The sequence below is a fragment of the Catharus ustulatus genome, chromosome 9 (assembly GCF_009819885.2).
Source record: "Catharus ustulatus isolate bCatUst1 chromosome 9, bCatUst1.pri.v2, whole genome shotgun sequence".
NCBI classification, from domain to species: domain Eukaryota; kingdom Metazoa; phylum Chordata; class Aves; order Passeriformes; family Turdidae; genus Catharus; species Catharus ustulatus.
Window position 1 is genome coordinate 12,706,236 of NC_046229.1, and position 27,171 is coordinate 12,733,406.

General features: G+C 40.7%; 1 protein-coding gene across 1 annotated transcript in view; it reads right to left on the reverse strand.

The window, feature by feature from the left end:
* The window catches only part of PIGK (phosphatidylinositol glycan anchor biosynthesis class K), a 66,022-nt gene that overhangs the window by 26,142 nt on the left and 12,709 nt on the right, over positions 1-27,171 (reverse strand). The window contains 2 exon segments of the mRNA XM_033067141.2: positions 25,206-25,230; positions 25,233-25,377. Coding sequence (XP_032923032.1) covers positions 25,206-25,230; positions 25,233-25,377 — 170 coding nt within the window.

Consider the following 27,171-nt stretch of genomic DNA (forward strand, 5'->3'; position numbering starts at 1 on the left):
GTAGCACTGATAGCTTTATTGAGTGTAAATACATGAACCCACTTGCATCTGGCAATAAAAAGAAAACAAAATACCAGAGCTTTATGCACCACATCAGAAAAAGTTATTAGCTTTGCTATTAAAGAGAGGCTGAAATGGGCTATGTCAGGTTTGAGTGAATAGTTTTTAAAATTGGCCATTGAGAAATTTATCTACCATGTCCATAGTACAGAAGATTAAGAATTAGACCTTGGATTGATGCCAGGTACTTGATCTATCTGTTAAATCCTAACTTCATACATATTTAAGAATTGGGTATGTTTGAACAACAGAAGCACTAAGGTACATGGAAGACACCAGTGCTTGAAAAGGTGACATCATGCTTAATTCTGCTTTTCTCTCAAGTGTGGTCATCAATGCTTTTCTCATCAAGAGAATGCCAGATTTGTCTACATTAATGTTTACCGCATGGATAGTCACAAAGAAGAGAAGCAAAGACCTGAGAGCACTATCATTCCAGGGAACTTCCTCACAACCTCTCCTTCCTGGCACAGCTTCTTTAGTTAAAGGGTCAAAACTCAGTGTACATTTTGTCACTGCAATGTTTGCTCAGGTGAGTGTGGATGCCTCCCTCTGAAGACCTAAAATGCAAACAGCTTCCTTCACTGCCCTAGTCCTGGGCTTTGGGAGGCTGGGCAGCTGGGGGCTGACTTTGGGGCACCTCGCAGGGCTGTCTCACAACACTAACACTCATCTTTGCTCTTCATTGCTGTGCAGGGTGAACAGCTCTGGATGGGAAAACCACTACTGCACATCCAAAGATGAGGAGAGGAGGGAGTTGGGTGGAAATGTACAGGCATTGCACAGGTACAGCCAAGATTCTCAGCACAAATGTTGTGACTTCCACTCAATAATGCTAGCAGTACCTACTGCAGCAGAAGGCAGACTATCAAAGACGGCTTCAAAGGAAGATTACACAAAAATGAACAATAGAATATGGAGATAAAGGAAAAAAATTAATTGACAGCAAAAATATCTTTGATGTGGTGAAAAACTAAATCAGTGTTAGACACAATCAGTTTTATAATTTTTTGAAGAAGGAAGCTACTGACTTTCATTGTGAAGAAAAATTAACTACTTCAGCTTGCTGGCCTTTACATGTGGATGATACAAATCCTCCCAAACTGTCTGCACCAGGCCCTGGAATGTGCTGTAGTAGATAAGGTATCCTGGTTACCAAGGTTGAACAAATTCTTTAGGAATTTGTACTTTCTCTCCTATCACTTTGGAAGATAATTGGTTAGAAATTAGCTCTTGTAATTGGTTCGTTTACCTTTAGAACTTTTGATTAGATTGAATGCCATTTCTTGTACAACAGTCTATTGGTTATAATTTCAATCCTCTTTGAACCTATAAATATGACTGTCTCCCCTTTGTTAAAGGGGACTTCTGCTAGACTCCCTTCACATGAAATAAAGATTCTTGTGGAACTGTCTTGCAAGGCCCCTGGTCTTTCTCTGCTGGCTGGGTGGACTGCTGAGAGAGCACACTGATCAATATCAGTACTCTCATGCTGTGGTGGCAAAGAACCACCAGAGACAAAAGCATTTCACATTTACAGAAAGATATTCCTGTGGAATAAAGCAGCAAAACATCTTACAGTTCAGAAATGCAAAATGCTTTCTGTAATCTGCTCATTTCTTTTCAAATAAATTTGAAAGATTTTGACCCAAACTAGTTACACAGACTTGTTCCTGGAGTTTAAAAAATATCTGAAGTCTGTGAATGCACAGCACTTTCTCTTGGACCTGATAACAAAAAGGTCTTCTGCTGTTCCCAGAATCTGCCAGACACATTGAATTCACAAACTGAATAAAAATTGACTGCAACAAATGTTTCCTCTGTCTTCCTGTGATCCACACAATTTCTTATGTGAAGAATTTCAGGTGATTAACCTTTGTCAAGCCACATATTCTTAGTCATCCTAAGATCCTAAAAAGGAGGTAATAGAAATCTATAGTGTGTTTTAACACAGGCTGACCAGTATTGTCTCTCTCCTCTTTTCTAGCCAATGACTTCTGTCAAAAAATATTGCTGAAGGGATTCTTTGTTCTGCCTTCTCCTATTTTTATTCTGAGGCAAGACATAGGGAAGGAATTAAAAAGAAAATTAGCTTAAGTAAGCAGAACTGACTTTCCTACTACTAGAAATCCCATGACCTATAGGGCTTCATTTTGTTATCTCAACTATTCCACATTTTAGGTAAATTAGAAAATCTCTTTTGAATTAATTTAAAACTTCCACACGATGATGCTGCTAAAGCACAAAATGCTAATCAAAAGTTGGAGATAAAAAGACCCACTAAGTCTCTCCTCTATCACTGAAAATCATCATTTGAGTCCACAGTTAAAAGTAGGTGCTCATTGCTTAATGCTAATTCATTCTCACAACAAGCAGGTTTTGTAGAGAAAAAAAAAAAGAGTACAAGTGTCAAATTTCCCATACTTGGGGCATGTTTATAAAGACAAGTCCAGCAATATCAGAAGAATTTCTATTGATGCTTCAAACCAGTCAAGAGAGAACATTGCCCACCTCACTGAGCAAACATTTGATCCAATTTGAAGTGCATATGTGTTGTCCTTAAGAACCAAGGTTGCAAATCTGCCCCTTAAATACATTCCCTCCTAATTGCATGGGAAATGTTTCCAAGAGTGGTTAAAAATCACACTTTGTTTCTGGAAACCCATGACTAAATTTCAGGGGAATCTCAAAGAAGAAAGTCCTCCAAATCTTCCGAAGCCACCCCATCACACACCCAGTTTAAATACTGCTACCAGTACATGTTGGAATTATACTTTCAGCTGGATAAAGCACCTTTGTTCATTTTTCAAAACTGAAAGTTTATCCACAGTGCCTGATCTTTAGGTAGACCAATTCAACACCATCTGCCAGTGCACTGCAAGTCAGGAAAATCAGTAGGATGATGTTTTGAAATCAAAGAATTAACCTGGGAATGTGCCACGATAGCAGTTCCATTATTTAGTGCCTACAATTAGTCTTTACAGCAAAGTTCATTTTGCATTTAATACTGTTGCTCCTTCTGCATATATTCACACTAAACAATATATATTGGTTTGTATTGTTCCACTTTTCAATAAGCACCTTCTAAAAACCCCATAATACACGTACTTTAAGTCCTAATATTTCTACACCTACAGTATATATTTCTATTTTTTCAGTTCATGAGTCACGTAATGTACTATCCAGCTGTAATTCCTCATGAGACTGCTTAGTTCAGTACACATATCTGTCAAAGTAGCAGTGTTCTCTGCCCACAAACCTCCTCAGACCCTTTACCTTACCCCCTTCATTTCAAGCTTCCTATTTTGCTTTTTTGACCCTTTACTCCAGTCCATCGAGGGAGGCAACCACACAGAATTACAGAAATCTTGTTTCTAAGGTACTTTCAGTGATCAGCCTCCCAACACAAGGTCTGGTCAGCCCCAGCTTTGCCCAGCTGAATCTTCACAACCTCCATGACCTCTCTGTGCTAACTCACCCTTCTTTGCAAACATTTCTCCTCATGCACAACCTGAACCTCCCAAGCCACAACCTACAGCTAACGCCTCTTGCTGCCACAAGAAGACTTTACCTTAACCACCCCTCTGACTGCATTCCAAACTGCCTCTTAAGGACAAGCAAGCCCAAATCTCTCAACCACCTCTCTCCCAGGATGTGTGCCCTTGGCCCTGACCATCTTGGCAACCCCTCTCAAAATCTTTATTGAAGGGGAAGGCCAAATGCCAGACAGTGTTTCAGGTGCGGCTTCAGCACCATCAGAGAGAAATGATAAGTATTGTTCAATCTGCTGATCAGACTCCTCATGTAGCTCAGTGGGCAGCCTGTCTTATTGATGGTGATGGCACTGGTGCCCATCACCACCTCCAGGTCCTTTACAGCAGGGCTGCTGATCCACCTGTCAGATCCCAGCCCCTATAGGACAAGGGAAGGCACCAACTGTACTTCTGTCTACAAATGTATAAAAGAGCATATACTGGTACCAGATTTTTTGAAACATGCTATACCTCAGGTGCTTAGAAAATTAATCATAAAAATTACAGTTCTGGGCTTTTGAGAAATGGTTTACTGTGCAGTCATGTCTCTCCTGAATACTAGATGTTGCTTTTCATCTTTTTTGCTACAACATGATCAGTAACACATTTCCATAATGCAGATAAGCAAGATACACCAAGAACTGCAGAACACTATACTACAAAATTTAATTAACTGTTTTCACCTGTGCTGTTCTTCTCTGTAGCCAACTCTAAGGGTCCTAAGAGTGGCCACAGCAGACAGTAGAGTAGCATTCCAGTCAGCCAGCAGTAAATGCTTTATTCTCCTGTCAATGCATGTACCCATATAACAATATATTGCTAACCACTTTAGAAGGGCTTTGCTTCATAGAAAGCTGCATAGAATGTATGTAGCTCTTAAGCTTTTTATCAGTCTTACCTCTGGGACCACGATTTCCTTTTATTTATAGATGACTTGTGCACTACTTTTGTCTGCATTCTGGTTTGTTTGTTCTTGTTAATGGCAGATGAAACCTCCAGTTCAAATACAAACACTTAGACATTAAATTCTCTGAGGCCAAGGTCCTGCAGGTTACTGAATCTGCTGATGTTGAACAAAGACTCTATTAATGTCTGATCCCTTAAAGCAGTCATCCTTTTTCTACATATTAGTATTTTATGGTCTGCCTTTCTGTCCTCACTTATTCCATAGTATTAGAACCAAAATTGTCTCCTGTCCACCACAGACTATTTTATACTAACCAGAGTGTTCTATCTTAAGTTCAGTGACTTTACAAACTTCATAGCCTTTAAGCCCATACAATTTAAGTGGTCCCAGGAACAAAAGCAGAAGCAGCAAATCATACTTATCCTGGGTCAAGCACATGGCATGCCACTTGCCAGCCTCCTAACAGGCACACAAATTTGGGAATTCCCCTGTCTATTCAGGCAAGCCACTAGGTCTGAGTGCTGAGGGACAGAAACAGGGACTTGATGTCCTTGTGTTCAGTTCAGTGCTGTACTAATTCCAGTATCTGTCAGCTATACCTACACAAGACATATATCTGGATTTGCAAGTTATTCCTAGCTGCAAAGCCAAGCAATAGGCTAGAAAAGCCAAACTTCTAATACTCACAGAAGGTTTCTAATCCAAATACTTGACACAAAATCTGGCATCTCAGACACCTGCCAAGTCCAGATTTGCGATTACCTCAGCCCTCCTTGCTGGGAAGGGCCAGGTGCAGTAGCTCAGAGCGTGCCACAGGCTATCAGCACCCTTTCACTCTGCAGCCTCCCAGGGACAAGGCTAGAGGAGGAACACAAACAGCTCTGAGGGCTACAGGCATGGCCCTCCCCTTTCTTTCTTCTCAGTTACCTTAAATTCTCTGTACAGATTTGTCTTATTGCAACAGTAAAGAGGTAAAACCATTTTAATAGGGAAAAGCTTATTTACAAAGTTTGCTTTTATTTACATATCAATTCTGCAGCATGGTAAATGCCAAGCAATGTTTAAGCCATCATCAAAGCCTTCTTTATAATGCAATAAATCAAAAGCTACTTCTATGAAATGAAAGTTCCTAAAAAATTAATTAGCACAACACCACCTATATGGGTTGAACCTAGCTGACAGTAAAAATATGTTAGTAGAATTATTACAGTAACAAAAATGTGTAATGAAGACTAATATTAAATAGTTATTCTTGAAAATGGGACTTAAACTTTTAATTTTAAACCTTTAAAATTTGGTCATGCCCAAACTTAAGATGACCATGAGTTTCTAAGACTGTTTTACAACAGTGGAGTACATAAAACAAATGGGTTCACCTGGCTTTACTTTCAAAAATAAAACAGAAAAAATTGCAAGTTCACTTTTTGTCAGAGGATTGTTCCATGTTATTTCTTTTTAAGCAATTTCAAGGGTTTACACAAAAATTATTTATAACTTCAACTAAGATTGGAGGCCTAGTATTTTTAACCAGTCTTTATCTTATTCTTACGGTACGTTCTTCCATTATTTAGAAGTAATTTTCTGCTAACGTTTATAATCCCCAGAACATTGCATCAGTAAATCTAAATGTTAAGTATACATTATCAGTAGATACCAGCACCAAGAGGCTGTGTAAAGCAGAAAAGATCACGATGCTAATCTGTCACTCAATTTTTAGAATTTCAACCTTTCAGTGCATCTTATGCAAAAGAACAAACTCTCCGGTGCTTTTGCAAGGTGTTTCACAATCCCAAACACAGAAATGTGTGGCTTTGTGTGTAGACACATATGCATAAAAGACAACTTTGAAACCAAGGCAAAAATTATAAGTACATTTAAGAGAGATACTGAAGCCAGATTTCTCTTCTGACACCTTCAGATGGAATAAGTAGCAGTTAGAGAAACAATGGAACAACTCCAATTACACAGTAATATGCTTAAGAAAAATCCTCCAAATTAAGAGAAGCACAAAGCAGGCAAGAACTGAAAGATTTCATTCCAAAGAATTTTACATGCTACATTATCGAATATGTGAAGTCTAGTAATGAGTTTACATTGTCATATACTTTTGAACTTCATGTTTTACATGTTTCGTGGAAAACAAACTTCCTTTTAAAATCACCCATTTTCTCTCATATTTTCATGAATGTTCAGTGAACCTGTCACCAAAACTGAGTACTTTGAATGGGAACATCATGGTGTAAGGTGTGTATACTTCTCGTAGATGTTGGTTGCTCAGCTACAGTGGATCCTTACTCATGAGTGGGACCTTCACACACTACTACAATATAAGTAACCAAAACCATTGGCACTGGTTTTCTGTACAGCAGGAATATCAAAGTATTTTAACAGGCATACCATGTGGCCCCTTCTATGTGCATCACCATAGTTCTACTCTGGCTTTGGAGTTAGTAATAGCCAAAAGAGCATGATGGCCATTGAGTATGCTGGTCCTCTGCCAAGGAAACTAAGGAAAAAATAATTTCTTACTGCATTTTAAGACTAGTATCTCTGTTGCAATTTTTCTATGTGTACTCTGTAGAGGTTACACAGTGCAACACAATCTTACTGCAAAACTCAGAGTTTGTGTTGACTGTTTGTGGTCAGTGCATGTATTCTTTATGGCTGCTGGTCAACTGAGATTTCACGGGCATAAGCTTTTTATACTTTAATATCTTATTTCCTAGAAAAAGAAACCCAGCAAAAAAACCCCACAAAAATCTCCAATCAAAACACCAACCCCAAACCCCACTTCTGCTGCATCTGTCAACACTTGGATGGATGCGGCACACACACATCGTAACTGATGAATACCTAAGTCACTCTGAAATGAAAAATTCCCATTTCAGTAAATATACTGCACAGTAATACACTGAACCTTCTCTAGAGAGCTGCTCAGTGACTGCAGTTACTGTCTTATTACAGAGTCCTGCGCTGCAAGGTGATGATGCAGTATTTACTGATGCACTGTGTTCAGGAGGAGCCAGGTCTGGCACAAGGCACCGAGGGGAAGCAGCAGCAGCACAGCAGCTCTGTTGGGCTGACTGCTGAGCAGCCCCAGCACTCACTGCAGCCCCTGCCCTTGAGCATAGGCACAGCTCTGTTGGGCTGACTGCTGAGCAGCCCCAGCACTCACTGCAGCCCCTGCCCTTTAGCACAGGCACAGCACTCACTGCAGCCCCTGCCCTTCAGCACAGGCACGGCTCTGCTGGCACAGGGCAGCACTGCAGTGCTGCTGCCCTCCCACAAAGAGCTGGCAGCCTGCAGTCTACAGAGAAGCCATATAAACTCTGCTAAAATATGATTACTGACAAGAAAATCAGAATGCTGGTGGCTCTCCACGGGTAGAAATTCCTGGGGTCTTCCACTTATCTCAAGAATGTGTGGTTTCTTATTATTCAAGAACTTTTGCTACTGATCTTCTGGGTGTACAAAGATGTTGACTATGTATGGGCCACTGCATCTTCAGTAAAACCACCATTGCACAGAAGGCATTTTCAGTGGAGAGCAAAGGCTATTGAATAGTTATATAGACTGAATTTAAGACAATGTCATAGCCAAGCACAACACAAACTTGTAAGGTTATATTATAGTCACCTCAGAAGTACAATGAATTTCTGGAGTCTTATTTTGTGGTTTTCTGTTTGTTTGTTAATTTCTAAATAAAACATAATAGAGCTACTGATCTCTTTGACATACACATTAACCCTTACAGACCAACCACATACATGATATGTCCAATTTATTTTCTACTGGAACCTTATTCAATCCACTGTAAAATGACAGTACCTTACTGTAACTTACTGTTTGAAATCTCTTCCTTGAACAAACAAATAGTTTTGACTGTATGTACACAGCACAGCTATAAAGGTAAGCAAACTCTAAGTGAAACATAGGATAAACTGTATAGGATAAACTGCAACAAGAGAGATCTTGAGAGGGAATACTCCAAGTAGATGCCAAGTCTGGAAATGCCTCAGCTTGTAGGAAGGCTGTTATGTGGAAAAGTCCAGTATTAAATATTAAATTTTAGTAACTATTGTACAAAACCACAAATGAAGAAAACCAAATCAATCAAATAATATATTTTAATTTGGTGAAAGGCACTCTTTCCCCAAGTTTATTCATCTGGAAAGAAGTATTTTGCAAGGTGGTTTATTTACTTGCACCACCTAGTGGGGTTTAGTTTCATCTACCGAAATAGTCAGGAGTCAGTCAGTGTGTTCCTACCCCATTACATTAGTGACAGACAGCATTTTCTCACAATACAATGTTTCAAGCCTCCACAACCCACTAATAGCACCACACTGCTAAGTTTCCACACATTTATAAAAACATAGCAGAAAAAATTCAATACAGCAATACCTATTTTGCTTGTATTAAGTTCTGCAGGAACTTAACAGAGATGTCACAGAAAACTCTTGCATAAAGTGGAGTTTATGAGTTTCAAATTCAAAGTACACGTCAACAGTACCTGAGCATACCATACATAAATTCCAGAGTCTGAACTGACTGTTAGGTGGTAACAAGGCCACACATTGAGATTTGGAAGATTTCTGTGGACTTTTGAATCAAACCCCTGGCAGAGGCAAAGGGTTCTGCCTGCAGGAATGGGGGCTCACAGGCAGCAGCAGCCACTTGTGACATAGTCCAGCTGCAGCAGAACAAGCACCTGCACTGCCTCTGTCCGGCCTCCAGGCTGTTCCACCACAGTTTGTGCTCATTACCTGGCTGCTTTATAACCCACTGCCCCAGCACAGAACTACTACATGAACTGGAAAAGTTTATCAGGTCAAACGCCAACCTGATAATAGACAAGAATAAATTAAATATGCCACATAAGGCTTGTATTGAAACACTAAACTGACCTTGTCCAGAATGCATCCTTTTCCTAGTTACTCCTAGGGAAGAACTCACATACTGGAGTAAGAAGTCTGTTGCATTTGATCTGGAGCAGAAGTTGTGCTATAGAGATACTACAGAATGTTTTTTATGAGGCAACTAAACAAGAGATCATTGCCAAAATGCCTCTAAATCTTCCATGTGAATTTTGCGGAGAAGGGAACTTAAGCTTTTACAGAAATTCACACCACCTCTTTCCTACAAAATTCATTATTTCATTATTTCAACTGAATCAGTTTCTGTTCTCACTTCCATACAGACAGGTATTTGTAACTCTGACAACAGCAGAGGAGAAAATATGCTGTAGCCACTTTACAATAGGGAACTCATCACAAATGTTTCATTTGGATGCACAGGAAGACTTTGGGTAATGATGCAAGACTTTTTACCCTTCTATAAACTTCCATATGAGACCAGAGGAGAGGAAGATACTTTTGTTTCACAGTAGTTTACAAAATAACCGAAATCTGTTTGCTCAGAAACAATGCCTTTTTTTCCAAAAGAAACAGATGCCAGTAACAACTGCTCTGATATGCACGCAAAGCCCCAGGCTACAGCTCAGTCTAGGACAGTTAAGAACCATCTCCTACTACACACAGAATCACCTCCTAACAATGGGAGAGGATAGCTGTGCTGCAGCCAACACACAGCAACACAGTCCTTCGGAGAGAAGGCAAGAATTGAATTAGACTGTATTATAAAAAAGGATAAAGTGTTTATTGTTTCCCTTTTCATACTCAAACTTTTAGATTGTTTCAATCCTCATATGAAGCAGTTTTTCAGGACAGAATACTACACAGATTTTTTTCTTGGTTTTCTTATTGGTTAAGGTTCCAACACGTGCCATTTTGCTCCATGAAAACCAAGATCAAATTTAAGACAATAGCTCCATAGGAATTAGGAAAGAAAAGATGCCTGCCATTTTATCCCATGTGCATTTGATGCTTACCCATAAAATCTAATCCTGCACAACTATGAAGCAATATACAGGCAAAACCCCAGACTTCTCACCCAATATCAATGCACTGCAGAATGCTGACTCCATTCAAAAAGACAAAAAAGACAAAAGAAGTATGAAAGCTCAGCCTTTAAGTTAATCACTGATATCAGAATATGGGTTCAGATAGAAAGGCACAGGTGACAGACTGCACCTGTTATTTTAAGTAAAGGTGGTATGAATGGTCAGCTCACACCCCTGAATTTATCAATGTAGTTGTTTCCTGAAATGTTTATGCTCATGAATTCTAAATCTGCCTTTGCCACTCCTGCCCTGAAGGGCAGAGCTGTGTGATCATTTGACCCCATGAAGAACACACAGTTAAGTGCCACCGTGGGACCACATTTATTAGTAGGACTTTTGGTCATGTTTATACCATAAAGGACATTTTCAGAGCCCACTCTCCTGCATAGATTAAAATTGCAGTTGCTCAGAAAATCATTTGCAGAGAAAAAAAAAAAAGGTAAGGAAAAAACCCCCAACAAACAACAACTCACAAAACTTTCAATCATTTTTAATGAAATTCATAAAAGTATCTCCTTAATAGAGTCTAATGGGGACTAAACACTTAAACTTTATCAACAGTGGTCCTATTTTTAAATAAAGACAAGCTGCTGTTTATCAGGGATTTCTAAGATAAAAGCTGAGCAGTAATCATATTTGCCTTAAATTTCGTTTTTATTTTTAATGCTTTATGAAATGGCCCTCATATTTTCTGTTACATTTCTGCTCTTTTTACTCAGCTATTTTCTAAAGCACTGGTGGTTGCTATGGTAACTTTGGCTTTCTCCCCTCAATGTTCATGCAGGTTTTCATCAAACCCAATGATTTTTTTTTTAATCTTATCTGCTCTATAACAATAGTTCTTTGACTAAGGTGCTGGATACTGTACCAGATGAGAATCCTGGTATTTCACAACGGCAAATGAAAAAATAGCAAGTTTTGCTAAATTCTGAAAACTAGCAATTAAAGTTTTAGGGGGTTGGTTTGTTTGTTTTTACATGTCTGAGTACATTACTTTCTTCCTTTTAATCTGCATATTAGGCAAGTGAAAGATAGAGCTAATTTTTAAAAATAGCAATGCTGGAGGAACAGAATAAAACTTTTTGAAAGAAAAGTAATCACTGTTGTTTCACACAGACTAAGTAGGACACCACTAAACTAAATGAGAACTGTGTTATTTACTGCATTTCCACTATGGATTAACATCGGCCCAAATCTTTCTGTCACACAAAAAAATACTTCTGGTCACTTTAATAGAGTATTTCTTAATGTCAGCAGCACACAGTCTGGTACCAAGCTGATCTATAACCTACAGGAAACAAACTGCATATGCCAACAAACAGATGACATATATGCAAAGGTTTGAGCCATTTCCAAACACTCTTCCCTAAGATTCTAGTTTAAATCAATTTTTCCAAGAAAATATAAGTTTAGGGCTAAATTTTTCAATGCAGATTTGGTCTTAAAGGTTTGCTTTTCCTTGTATTAATTCAAAGAAGATGCACTCTTGATATTTTCTACAAGACAAGGTTATCTTTTTCTGTTCTAGATAGGAAGAACCTCCTAAGAGAACTAAGCACCTTACTCACCAAAAGTAATACAGACAGCCATTCAATCAGACTGAGCTAATTAAATGACACAAAATTAAATGAAAATACAGGACTGAACATTCAAAAAGAACATCCACACCAAATTTTAGCAACAAAGAGATTAACTACGTCACTCAATAACTGAGGTCCAAAAGTAGAATTATTGGATTAAAGTTTTACTCCAAGATAATTACATGAACCTGGTCCCTGACTTAGTAATGTTTACAGGCAGGGCTGTGCTGGAGACAGCTTGATCCAGTTCAGCAGAGTGGGCTACTGAAATAACCCTTGCTAGAATTAATTACCTTTAATGGTGTCATTTTCTTAAGCAGTATCAAAAACATGAGCAAAAAGAAAAAGGTTTTACAAACTAACAGAATTACTGTTTCATAGAATTCAACTCCAAAAATGATTTTGTATTAATTTCTCTGGGGATGGGCTGCATTCAGTACCCATTTGCCTTGACAGTAATAATTCATCTTTTTGTCTTTTACTATGGTTATGGAAATTTGCCTTAATTTCAGGTTTTATAATCAGAAGTACATTATGTTTTTTGACTTGAGTAGATGACTAACATGCATATTGCTGTTATTTCTGATTATATTGATTTCCTGACTCCCTCCTCCGTTATTAATTTTTTTCAATTCAGTATGTAAGTAGCATACCTAAAAATTACACTTCTATTTTACAAGGACAGGTGAAAGTAAATAATCTACAATTTGCTTCATTTCAGCAATTTTGTTTCTTTTCAAATTTCTAGTGAAGTTAGCTTTATTATATAATTATTCTTTTTACAATTCTAATTACATTTAACAAAGTAATCTGATTACTTGATGAGCACAGTAGGCATAAAATGCATTAATACAGTAATTATTCCCCATTTCAATTTACATTACCCTAGTTTTACTGAGACTTCAGTTTGTTACCATGTGCAGGTTGCATATTCATTTGGCACATTAAAGATAGTTGGATTTCCTCAGTAGGTGGGATCTCCTTCCAATGATATCTGTATCAGCCACAATTTCTACAGCTTTCTCTTATGCTCACAGCAAGATACAGGCAACAGTCACATAGCAATTAGGTCTCTTCCATAGCTGCTTTTTATGATATAATTACCAAGATGTAAAATGAGCTTCCCCTCTCCCAACTTTTTCTTTCCAGTCTTAATGTATCTCCTAAAAGACTTCATTTTACATCCAGAGAAAGCGGAAACAAACAATTAGAAACTGGTTAGCAACAATTATCTAAGCTATCTAAAAGCTCAACTAAATACCTCCTGGCTGATATACTACCATAAATAAATACCCCATCAAATCACTAATCACTATTATTCTAAGATATCTCTTGCATCTATTATTTTAATCCATAAAATTCACATAAATGTACACAAAAGTCAATGCAGTGATAATGATAATCTTTTAAGAACTGCACTGTAATTTTAAATGTTTTATATTTATTACTATCAGAATCTAACAACAGTCATAATATGGCACAGAATAACCAATTGGCTCATGCACACTCTCCCACAGTGTTAAAGAAAAATTATGTTTGCACAAAACCTCAAGAGTGCAATATAATAAGAATTTTGTGACCAGAATGGAATCCCTCTGTTTGCAGAATATGTACAGCTACATACAAAAACTATTTTTTTCTCCCACACTCCACACCAACTGGAAATGTGTCCTCATCCATGACCTTTCCGCAGCTTCCAGTGTTGCTGGAAGCATCCCCAAGAATGACAACTGGAGAAGCTCTTTCCATTACACAGCTGCTTGTTAGTAACTGAACAGACAAATCACATCAATACTATGTTTATTACTATAAAATATTTAGAGTGACACTGATGTAATCTTTGAATCTATGGCATGAGAAGTCTTCCTGCCACAGCTAGCTAATATTCTCTCTTGTCCTTCATAAATTACTTTATAAACCCACAGATTAATAAACAGCCTAATATTTTTCTGTAGCGCCATTCCATTTGCAAATCACATAGAAATATTCTGATTTAAGGACAATTTTCTATCTAACCACATTTTTTGTGTGCACACAGTTTCCAATTTTAAAACACTACAGCAGAGTGCCGATTTATCCATTTTACAGATATGCTATATATTTTTACGGAGACATTCGTAAAAGCTCCTAAGCATCTAATAAGATAAAAGTCAGCTCAGAATATTTTGTAATAAAGTACCTGTTAGTAAAAACTATATCAGAGGGAAACCACACACAAAGGAAAAAGGAACTAGGGCACTCTCTCTGACAGCTGAGGAAGAAACAGAGGTTACGTCTTCTATGGCTGAGATTTAGAGCAGTTTCACTTAGTGGCTGTTCTGCTCCAATTCCCCAGTTAAAATTTAGACCTACAGCAAGAAGTCTTCATTCCTATTTTATTCTAGCAGGAAGTCATGGTTCAGACTCTTAAGTAACCAACAGAAAAAAAAAATACTAGCCAGTGGGGAATTGTGAAGCTTAAATATTATGTTACAGTTAAATTGAGATAAACCTAGGAGTAACTACAGGGTTCACTATATTCTCCCAAATGAAAAAGAGTTATAAATTGTTAACTATTCAGACATGTAACTTTTGTCCTGCTATTTCAAACATAAAAATACTACTGAAATTTTAGAGCATGTCTATGGTAACATTTCTCACTTGCAGATAACACAAGACCAGGAATCATCTAGGAATACAAGCAACCCTTTTTTATTTTTATCACACTCAAATTATTTAATACAACTGTAATACTATATGCACTACTCTACCTGTCAATTTTAAATAACTACTGTGGAATGAGAGGGAAAACATACTCTTATCTACTCCTTTCACACAGTTTACACTTAAGGTAATCTTTCTGATTGCATAGAAGATCTAACCACTCCTATCCTTCACAGTGCTGTGCTGTGCTTGGGAGAAAATTCTGATGGACAATCTGCAAACCACATTTGGCCCCAGTTTTGGAAAGCTTCTGCCAGCAGAACAGTGGAACAGTGGCCCCAGACTGCAGTTCAGGAACATATTGGCACCAAGCACCCCAGCCTCCTGTCCCTGTGAGAGCCCAGATGGGTCTGAGCAAACTGCACAGAGAGCGGTGCTGCTCAGCAGGACAGCCCAGGCACAGATCAGCGCTGCCCCTCTGCCACAGTGCCCCAGTGACAGCACTGCTCACTGCCCACTGCTCACAGACCCTGCTCTCTCCCTGCAGGGCATCCCCCTCCCAGCCAGGGCAGCAGAGCACAGGTGTGACCAGAGCTGGGGAACAGCTCCGGTGCAGCCATGGAACCTGGGAGATGATTCCAGTGGCCTGCTCTGAGAGCCAGCCTGGCTTTCCTCAACAGGATAAATGCACCTAGCTTTGGCTTAAGAACATTCAGTGTTGAGCACAGCACACCCACTTTCAGTAATGGTTAACTTGATGAGGGTACTCAGATTCCTGATGTTAAATGTGAATTCAAACGTTTTTCAGAATAAGTACAAGTGGTAACCCACTTCTACAAAGTACCCTTTCACATTCTGAAGCTGTATGAATCCAAGTGTCTGTCATTTATCACTGACTGCTGAAAACCCAACAATCTAATGAACATTTTTCAAATAGAGACACGAAACATAAAAAAGAGTGAAAACATAACATCAATTTAAAGATTATCATCTGTTGAAGATTAATCTGAAAGATTAGCAGAGCTTTTCCTTATCCTTCAATCAGTGTCTAAAATTGTATCAATACATTACCAGTATTATTCAGTCTCTTCCTCTGCATCTGGTCCCTCCAGAACTGATTTTTTGGTATGCTTTTCACATAGCAATTACACAGAGAATTACACAGAAAATACCACTGCAAAATTAAAAATCCAGCAACAGAAGGCAGGAGGAAGCTGCAACATTTTTAATCATTTCCATTTCTGATAAACCATTCTCTTAGTGGAGGAGTAAACTGGAACATCAGCTATACTTCAGCAACTTTTTTTAACCAGTAAGAAGAGAAACTTTAAATGGTTATCACATAATTCAAGGAATTTACGCTAAAGCAAATGTGAATACCAATAGTGAACAATTATTCTTCCCAACAGGAAAGGAGATTCTAGCCTCCCTTGTGGTCTTGCCTTCTCTTGGGAACTACTGGACTGCACTATTCTTGTCTCAACACTGGGTTGGGGAGGGAAGAAGACACCTTCTCCCTTTCCAAACTTGCTTCTAAATTCTCATTCCTGCCTGTCACCAAAATGCTATTCAAGTAATGCAGTGCTCTCACTAATTTAATGTACTATATACATGGTTTCAATCTATATATTTTGGGAGCCCATTGATTCAAACCATTCCTGCATCCTTAAAAAATATAAATATATTTTGGTTACATAAAAAAATAGTCATTTCAGTTTGCAATAAATTCTGGTGCTACATTACAGAATATGAACACATCTTCAAACTTATACACAGAGTAGCAACTCCCAGTTCACTTTGTGAAAGAGAAATACTGCCAGTCTTTATTTTCCAAATTAGCTCTGATCTCCAGACAGATGACTAGGGGGGTTTCAATCTTTTCAGTTCTTTTTCAATATCACATAAACTTGTGCCCAATTTAACTAGCAGAGCAGAGGTGGCCTGTCACCATTCTGTAAAAGCTGAACATCCACAGTTGCCACCCCAGGAATCTCCAAATACTAAACTGGAGCCAAATGAGTTAAGTTTACTAGGATTCAAGAGAAACAACATATCTAACCCCTGAACAGGCATTCCTCCAGCTCCCTATGTATCCTGCTTTCATCCTTTTTTTTCTTGTTCCACTTCAAGGGACACAAAAGACTTTATTGTGCTTCATTACTTCTTGTTTGTTTCTCCTGGTATTTAACAATAACAAACCCTTTATGCAATCAGTCTTCTGCCTGCAAAAATGCTGAATAAATCCCATTTTGCAGAAAATTCCTTGTTTGCAGTATTACTATCCTTCCCTGAAAGATCAATCTCACCACAGAAGTAATATTTTGCTGTCCTACAAATTTTATAAAATAATCTTAACAGTAGGTTGGGCACTTTGGTAGATGTATTCAGCATCTGTTTCTATAGATTTCTGATACTTCTGACCAAACACATAAAACAACCTCATTTTATAAAGTAATATTAAACAGTGCTCAGCAAGCCATCTGTAAATCCAGTGCTTTATGTGATCAGAATCACCTTTTGTAATCACCTATTTTTCTTTCCATCCTTTGAGGCAACTGTGGCTTTCAAGCTCCCTTGTATCAGAAATTCGCACTGGTCTATTCAAAGACGTAGCTGGATAGAAAAGAGATGCCTGGAAATAATGCAATGCCTTTTTTTTTTTTTTGGAGTTCACCTCTTCTTTCACAACTTACATTGCACTTCTTTGCTAAAGAACTAGGTGTCAGTATGCCCACTGTGCAGCATAACTTCTCTGAGCGTAGTAGAGCCTTCAGAAACAAGAAGTTCAGGGACTCATCTCAATCTTCCAAACCATCAGCAGCTCACCAAAACCAACAACAGGCCCTCAGGGACTTGCATTTCAGTAAAAAATGTAACAGCTCTAGGATGAGAGCTTTGGTTCAGCAAACACCTGACTTGAGAAAGGTCCTCCTACTGGGTGGGAACCCAGGACATTCCCCTGGCTTCCCTGGAACCTAGGCAGGGGGTTCAGATGTCATGGCAAGATGCCCAAAACCCCTGTGAGTTCGATTTAAGTCCCTGAGAAAAATTACCATCTTTGTATGAAGAATTGCAAGTCACAAAAAATAAGTAGAGTATAAATTAGAGTGTTAAAAGGTAAAAAAGTAAATTTTTTAAATTGTTTATATTAGGAGTCTGAACACAAGATGGAGGAATTCAGGCATAGTATGTCTTTCTCCTTCTTCATATCATCCATCTTTTGAGTTAAAATGTCAATTCTAAATTGGTTTAGGAGAAACTGAACAATGCAATGTAGGTGTCATGTATTGAAAACTGATTGTAAACAATGTGTATGTAATTTATAGTATAAAAGATAAGATCTGCCTTCGAGGCAGAGCAGAGTGCCTCAACGGACCTGCAGGGTGAACCTCTGCCAGTCAGAGAGAAAATTCCTTAAATAAGAAAGAATAAACAACCTTGGAAACCTCAGAAAACGGCTTCTGACTCTTCCTTCGGTGCTCAAGCTGGAGAATAAGAACTGTAAAACCACCACTGCTGTGCGGTGAGTAATCTCAGACCATAAAGAGAGATCACCACCGTTCACAACTGGGGGGCTGGAAGATGTAGACCAAGATCAGTTTAGGGTCTTTTACCCATTGTTATATAAATATATTGTGAAGGCAGACTGCCCCCTTCCCTCCACAACTTTGGGAAAGACACGAATTTTCAGTGGCAGAAATTTTTGACCATCCAGAAGGTCATCCTTCAGGCTCTCTAAGAAATCAAGTGCAAGCTTTTTCACAATATGAAAGCAGGCAAAGACTAAAAGCATTTGCATATGGCTTAATATCATATTTTTAAATAGCAGTAATGCTGCTTGAACTTGAGAAATTTAATAGTTATGTGCCCAGATTAATTTCTAGGGCAGAGAAGGAATGCCAATGTGAGCTTGGTCTCTAAATTCCAAAGACCTAAAAATCTCACAATCACTGCTTCCAGATGCCTGTTCTCTTACCCCTGTTTTTTTCACTCACCTAGAAATCACACAAGCAGGATATTCTAACAAACATCAGTGGCAGTCCTGGTACTTCTGACAGGAAGCAAATAATAGTAACACAGTTTTATTGAAATTCCCATGTTATCTCACACTGCTGAAAACATGCCAAAATTACATTAAAATATTTCCTGGTCAGACTTATGCCAAATTCTACAGCTGGTTTCATGGTCTTCTTCAGCAGCAACACAGAGCACACAGCTACAGAAATACCACTAGGAACAGACATTAATTTTTATTTAGCACCTGGGCAGCAAAGCAAGAAGATCAAGCCAGGACCTCCATATAAATAGCACTAGAAAGAATAACAAGCACTTCAGGAGACTGCAATTATAAAGCAGCCTGCTCAACTGCAAAAATAATAGCAGACAAAGATCACACAGGGAGGAGAAATGAAGAAGGAATAATGAAACAAAGTAAGAATTTTACATAGGAAAGGTATAAAAAGGAAAGGATAAAGGAAAACAAAATTAAAACCCTATATCAAATATCCTGTGATATCTAGATATTCTCAAGCTACATGATGTTAAAATCTACTAGATATACTTAAGATCACTCACTGAATCTGCCATGCAACAATTTTAAACTGCCTAACACTGTATGTACCCAAGTCGACTGGCATATCTAAGTCACTTGTGAAGAATGTAAAGGTACTGAACATGATTCAAAAGTTGAATCCAATAAAATACTGCCACTGACTTGCATGTGCTTCACAGTACCTCTACCAACCAAGAGATTTCTCTGTCTACTAAAATTATACATAGAAATAACTAACTATATATGGGTTCAACAAAGCAGTGTTGTACTGAAAACATGAAATGACAGAAGCACAATCTGGTACCAACAGTTGAAGGTTTCTCATAGAAAAAACGGAGGATGCCACACAAAACAAAAATTTGGAGGAAGGAGTGGGGGAAAAATCATCAAAGAAAATTTGAGTCAAGAGCTATAGTTTTGAAACAAAACTTCTTTTTTTATTATCAAAAACACCTCAAAATCTGTCAAAATGCATGGTCAAAAATCCTTTCAAAGGAACAAAAAATAAATTGTTCAAAGTTGCTTTTAAAAATATCTTGCTGAACAGGGACTGTAATTACCAAGCATAGCACTTTAGTGTATTAAAGTCTTCCCAACAGAATTTATAGCTGCAGTTCCTTTCAATACTGTCAGTCATCCTTATTTATTTTATACCAACATAATACTAGTGAGATTTTACCCTCCTATGTAATTTTTCCTTCTATAGTCTTCATACTAATTTCAGTTGTATTACCTTGAAAAGTTCTTTTACACTAGCAGGTATGGAGTGTGTGATATGTCTATGTATATATTGCCCTATCTTTATGCAAGCAAAGAAACCCCAAACATATTTACAAAATACTTCAGGAAATCCAGCAAGAATATTTAACAGCAAGTATTGGATCACCCATCTTCTTTAATTACTTGTAGGCTATTTAAAAGCACATGGATTACAAAATCCAAAGTTACCACTAAAACAGAATAAATTTGTAAGACATTAGAGGAAAATACAGTAAGTGTGTAACTGATCAGTGTTCTTCATGGGAAAAATGATGAAATCCATCTGAGGATGTTTGTGGACCTCGAGTAACAGCTTCTTAATCCCACTGGCAATTCAATTCTGATGAGTAGAGACCTGCTAAATTCTGAGGGGGGGGTTTTTTCTATTTTTACATTATTCTGAAACATGTTACATCTCTACCAGGTCGTCGCCCAGTAGGAAAAGCGGAAAATAAGATAAAAACCTCCCATTATCCCATCAAATTTCCACCGAACAAGGACCAGGTGGAACTCCACATTTCCACACCCGCCTGATTCCCAAGGGATCCCGCAGAGCAGGGCGTTGGGCAGTCGTGGCATCCCAGCCACTGTCCCCAGCCTTGGGCCCTGTCCCAGTCCTGGCCCAGTCACTGTCCCAGTCCCAGCCCTGGTCACTGTCCTGCTCCCGGTCCCAGTGCGAGTCCTTGTCCCAGCCCCGCGTTCCGGTCACTGTCCCAGTCCCGGTCACTGTCCCAGATCCAGCTCCAGTCCCAGCCCTGGTCACTGTCCCAGCCCAGTCACTGTCCCTGTCCCTGTCCCAGCCCCGGCTCCTGTCCCTGTCCCAGCCCCAGTCACTGTCCCTGTCCCATTCCCAGCCCCTGTCATCTCCCATCCGCCCCCGGTCACTGTTCCCTGTCCCAGACCCGGTCACGTTCCCCTGTCCCAGCCCCGGTCCCTGTCCCAGTCCCTGTCCCAGCCCCGATCACTGTCCCAGCCCCGGTCCCTGTCCCAGTCCCTGTCCCAGCCCCGATCACTGTCCCAGCCCGGTCCCTGTCCCAGTCCCTGTCCCAGCACCCGATCACTGTCCCAGTCCCTGTCCCAGTCCCAGTCCCTGTCCCAGCCCCAGTCACTGTCCCAGTCCCTGTCCCAGTCCCAGTCCCAGTCCCTGTCCCAGCCCCGATCACTGTCCCAGCCCTGTCCCAGTCCCAGTCCCAGTCCCAGCCCCGCTCCCGGTGCCGGTCGCAGCCGCGCTCCCGCTCCGGCGCGATGGCGCCACCTGCCGGCCCCGCTCCCGCCGGCGCTGCCGCCCCGGCCCCGGGAACTGCCCGGCAAACCGAGCCAGCAGAACCGCTCCTAGAAGTGACTTAGGGAACGTGAAACAACTACAGACTGGACCGGGGGGCTCGGAACAAACCCAGACACTCTTACTTTAAGAAAAGCCCACTGAGCTGAGCAGCATCTACTTGTCAAATAAACAAATTACCTATTTGTTCATAAAGGCTTCACACAAGAGCAGCTTTAATTATTAAGCACATCAAATTGAAAATAGCTGGTGGAGAAAAGAAGAAAGGACAGGAAAGAGACACCAACACACATACACAAGATAGACTGACAGAACATTAGCTATTAATATCCTGCAAAACGAACCAATACTCATAATTAGCCTGTTACACAAATATCCCTCCTAACACAAGTGACCAATTTATTTATTTTAGGAAAACAGTCACTGCCAGCAGTGTCACAATTCTTCACAACAGAAGTATTAAATACAAAGCCTAATTCTCAAAAGCAATGAATCTAGGATGGTTTTATATGATGCTGTCTTTAATTGACTTCTTACTACCCTCAAGGGAAATATTCATCCCAATTTTTACCAACACTTTCTGCTGATACAGGTCTTTTCCTCACGACAAGAACTGAAAAGGAGAAAGTGTTCCAACTGACTGTAGAGTTACAATCCAAGTTTTAAAACACACTCCTAATTTATCAAATGTTCTAAAAAACTACAAGGTTCCTCCCCAGAAGCAAGGTTTCTCCTACTCCTTAATGCTGACTTTTTGCACTTGCATGGGGATTTAGACAAAACATAACCACCTGAAGCCTCAGAACCCCTAGGCTGTCAGATTTCTGCTAAAATTGGCAGCTACAGATCCTGTCAGGACTGAAGCAGCTGCAGAACAAACCCTTTGAAGTGAACACAGCTTAGACTGAAACAGCTCTGAAAAAAGGAAATAGCAGAGAACCTTCTCTTTATTTTTTAAAGCCTTTACTCGCAAATATTCACCTACTACTACGTGGATAGAAAGCAAGCCTCTTCTCCTGGTTAATTAGTGTTGTTCTCTGTATGAGTCTCAGCCCAAGCCAGAGGAACTTCAAAGGCCTCACTCGTCAAATGTCACGGCATGAGCTCCACGAGAAGCTGCCAGTTCTGATCTGGTTGCACAGCTATGGCTCACGCTGGGCTTGGGAGCAGATCTGTACAACCAGTAATTGCTAAGCAATTGGGTACAAAAGAACAAACTTCTGTTGAAAAGATTTGGCAAAATCACAGCAGTGGGCAAGATGAGAACCTGAACAGTCTGCCAGCAGTACAATCCTGATACGGTTCATGTCTCACATGACAGCATCTTCTTTATCCATAATCTGTGTAATAAGTGGTTTACCTCTTTTGTTCATTGGCTTTTTAATGTCCTTATCTGCACGTTTGACACCTGCAGCTTTAAAACAAACAGATCAGATCTAACCCAGATTACTTAAGACTGTGTCAGAGTTGAGGCCTGGATTTCATTTTCTGGTTACGCTCTGTAACACAAACATTCTGTAGCATTCTACTGCCACCAGTATGCAGAAGGAGAAGAAAAGTAAACATTGAGGGAAGCAAAACAGAGGACATGATTCATAAAGGAATGAAGCCTCCAGACTTCATCAAATATTAAACCAATAACATCTTTACACTCAGTAACCAATGTAATACAAATTTTGATGTCCTAGTAGTATGTCTTGTGATCTATCAGATACCTGTTGGTCAAAAAATCCTACAAATCTTAAGGGCCCAAGTTTAATTCTCTATTACTTTCTTCTGCTTCATCAGAGTGCTTTTAAAACAATGTTGGGTATGAACAAGATTATTCATAACTATTTTGGAAGATTATTTCACTGTTAATAAGTTTGGTTTCGTTCTCTCCCAACGAAACAAAGACGAACAAACCAGGCTGTGATAGCCCCATCCTTCCCCGATCTTTTACCTGAGAGCATCAACAGCCATTGTATTCCCAAAAGGCACAGAGTGGTTTAACTGACACTGAGAGGGTCAAGAATAAGCACTCACATTCTTTCATTCAGGAGTCATTCTTACATTATTTTGAGACAATCAGTCGTAGCACCTATTCAAAAATCATGTAATTTGTGTTCTGCCTTCTCAAAGGCAGAACCCTCAGAAACAGATATGTGTAATGTTCATACATTCCTTTTAAAAAAGAGTAACTAGTTCTTGTAGATCAGATGCTCCAAAACTGCATTTTTAAAAAGCATTAACATTTTCATTTAATAAATTACTTCAAGCTGTAATTCTTAAATTTGTTGTAGCCAAACAGAGCTGTCATCCAAGAGGTACTGACCTCAGAATTCTGCTTAAGGAATTTATTAGGCACACAACATCACTGTCTGTCAGAGCTATACTACAAGTTTTCAGTACTTTTTTTAATGAACTCCATACTTTCTCCTCCATTAAAAAACATATTGCCTATAAACTCTTTCCAGATGGTAACAAGACACTGAGATCTTAAGTACTTTCTTAGAAAATTGTATAAAGAAGAACTATGAAACTACCCCCTAAATGAGCATGTCCCCATCCTTTCCAGTTTCACAGACTGAAGTGGAATTGCCATGATAATGTAATACAGCTTTCACTAAATATCAGAACATTCACAAGGATAATATTCCTCTCTGTGCGTGAGTGCCCATTTCTCAACAGGCCTCCATGTGTGCAGTCCAGTAGTGTCAGGCACCAAGAATCCCTCCACTACTGACATCAAACTAACATACACAAAAAGCTGAAAATTCCAGCCAGTCATTTCCTGTTTCAGAATGGTAAAGCCCTTCCAAATCTATTTCTCTTTCAATTGTCCACAAATTAGAAACCCACATAGGTAAGCTTTCATCATGGTTTTTGACTAGCAAAATGTCTGTTACTTGCCAAGAGCTTTTTTTTATTCTTCAGTGAAAAAACAAATTTAGTGTCACTAAGTACTGTTCTATACTAAGGAATCACAAAACTAGCTTAAGATTTATATGGTATGTACTAATGCATATGATCCCAATATAAATACAGTATGAAAGCAAAATACGAAATACACTAAACCGTGTAGGATATTTATAATGACAATGACCAGGGTTACTGTTATCTTCAAATAAATAAAACTGCTATCCACTGACTTGAGCAACAGTGAACAACAAGGCAGACAAGAATTTACATAAATTTATGTGTTAAAAAGTATTTAGTCCCTGATATACCACAATACTTCAATCCTTTTTCTCCCTGTCCTACAGGGTAGTGTCATCAAACACAAAAAACCAAAACAGAAATGGAAGTACAATGCTAAATAAACCCTACAGAACAAGCACATCTTCCTTTACATCTTCCCAATAGGTGGCAACAGAATCCCAAAAATACAAAGTAGTTTACACTTCTTTCTTCATCCACAAAGTAATGGAAGCCCTGTTACAACTTCAATCAATGAACTTGCACCAGCAATCTTAATCAAATGAATCACTGCATGTCAGGAACAGAATTCCCAGGACAGAATAATGTCAAAAGCCAGAAAATTCAGAGAACTGAAACAAAGCATTTATGAAAAAACAAACTGTTATCAAACACCTAACCTGATGGTTTATACTCAGAGCTTATCTGAGGCGGCAGGGGGGAACTACCACAAGCAGGGATTGCAGTAACAAAATATTTGAGCACTAAAGAAGAAACATTAGGAAAGAAAGAAAATTCTAAACTATTTCTGCTGTATTGACATCACACCTGGTCTTTATTTACACGGGTGAGGAAAGGAGTGGGCACTTTTAAACAAAGTTTTCAGCATCAGTAGGAGGTCCATATTAACTCCTGACTCCTTGTGAGAAATGATAGCAAGTCAGAGCTCTTTTTCCTTGGCAGTTACACAACTACTTTGTTTCTGTGGCACAAAGCTTTACAGATCAGGTCCAAATAATGACTACTTACTTGCTTTCAAATGCAGCCACGTCCGGTCCAAGGGCAGTGTCTCTGTGGTGATCTCCACCTTCCTGACGCTGCCGAAGAAATCTGTGATCAGAACGTTCTGAGGGTCCCGCTGGAACAGGTCGGTGCGGTGCCCAGGGGTGGACACACACAGGCTTTTTGGACAGACCTGAAACTGGAAACCAAGATGGACAATCACATCCTGTCCCTCATTCAACAGTCCTACGTACACCTTCCAAAACAGAACTACTATTAGAAAGATAAATTATACATGTGACTTGCATTAGTTTCAGTACAAGCTCCACAGTTCAAAAAAATGGTTGAAAAAAATGCATTAAAATACATAAACATCTTGATTAAGGATTTCTGAATTCCTTTTTCCTTACAATAACGCCACTGGAGTTTAAAAATGCTCCTGTGTGAAAGCCAACAACCAATTAGATCTAACTGATAAATGCACAAATACATTGCTGAATATAGATGCAGCAATGTTGCTATAACCTTCCAGAAGTCACAAGTGGGCATAAATTCTTCATATTTACCAAAGGGAGGCATGCACAATTAAACAAGCTTTGATAACTAGCTATGTTGAAGGCTTCATAAAGAAGCAAAAATTTACATTTTGATTGGAAAAAAAATCCATCAGTCTTGTTTCTAATTTATAGCCCACAAATTAATGCACAGGATCTTCAAATATCAAAAGTGCTTTATTTACATGAAGTGCACAGACATCCTGTGACACCTACAAACTAGCTAGTACCTCATTACAGTAATTTCACGAATACAAGCCGCACCAATTTGACCAAATTTTGGTGGAAACCCGGAAGTGCGGCTAATATTCCGGGGCGGCTAATCTATTAACAAATTCTAAAAGCTGCCAACACGGAAGTGAGAGCCCGCGGCAGCCCCAAGCCAAGCTGGAGCCCGGCCGGCCCCGGCAGAGGTGGGAAAGCCTGGCAGAGGCGGGGCCAGCAGTGTCGGGGGCGGGCGGCTGAGCCTGAGCCAGCAGGGCGGGGCAGGGAGGGCGGCAGAGCCTGAGCCACCATGGCGGGGGAGCCCGGGAGAACTGGGGCTAGCAGTGCAGGGGAGCATGGCAGAAGCAGGAAGGCCGGCGGGTGGGGCTGCCTGGCAGCGGGGGAAGCCCAGCAGAATCGGGGCCAGCAGCGTGGGGGAGCCCGGCGGTGCGGGGGCCTGCAGTGCGGCCAGGGCGAGGAAACGCGGCGGCGGTGCAGACGGGAGGGGGCGGCCGGCGAGCGTGGTGGCGGCGGCGGCAGCCCTGCCGGCGGGGCGAGCGAAAGCGGCGCTCGCGAAAGCGCCGCCCGGCGAGCGAAAGCGCCGCCGCTCGCCGCGAAAGCGCCGCCGCGAGCCGCGAACCGCGAAAGCGCCGCCGCGAGCCGCGAGCCGCGAACCGCGAGCCGCGAACCGCGAGCCGCGAACCGCGAGCCGCGAAAGCGCCGCCGCGAGCCGCGAGCCGCGAAAGCGCCGCCGCGAGCCGCGAACCGCGAGCCGCGAACCGCGAACCGCGAGCCGCGAACCGCGAGCCGCGAACCGCGAACCGCGAACCGCGAGCCGCGAAAGCGCAGCCCCGAGCCACGAGCGCGCGAAAGCGCCGCCGCGAGCCGCGAGCCGCGAAAGCGCCGCCGCGAGCCGCGAGCCGCGAACCGCGAGCCGCGAACCGCGAGCCGCGAGCCGCGAGCCGCGAGCCGCGAGCCGTGAACCGCGAGCCGCGAAAGCGCCGCCGCGAGCCGCGAAAGCGCCGCGGGGCGGGCGCGGCGCGGGGGGGCGCGCTCGCGAGGCGCGGCGCGGGGCGAGCGAAAGCGGCAGCGGGGCGGTGCTGACGGGAGAGGGGGGCCAGCGAGCCCGGCGGCGGCGGCAGCACCACCCGGCCAGCCCCGCCGAGCCGTGGCGCTGAGCTGGGCCACCCGGCCCCGTCGGCTACCATGAGCGGGCCGAGCCTGCCTGGCCCCGC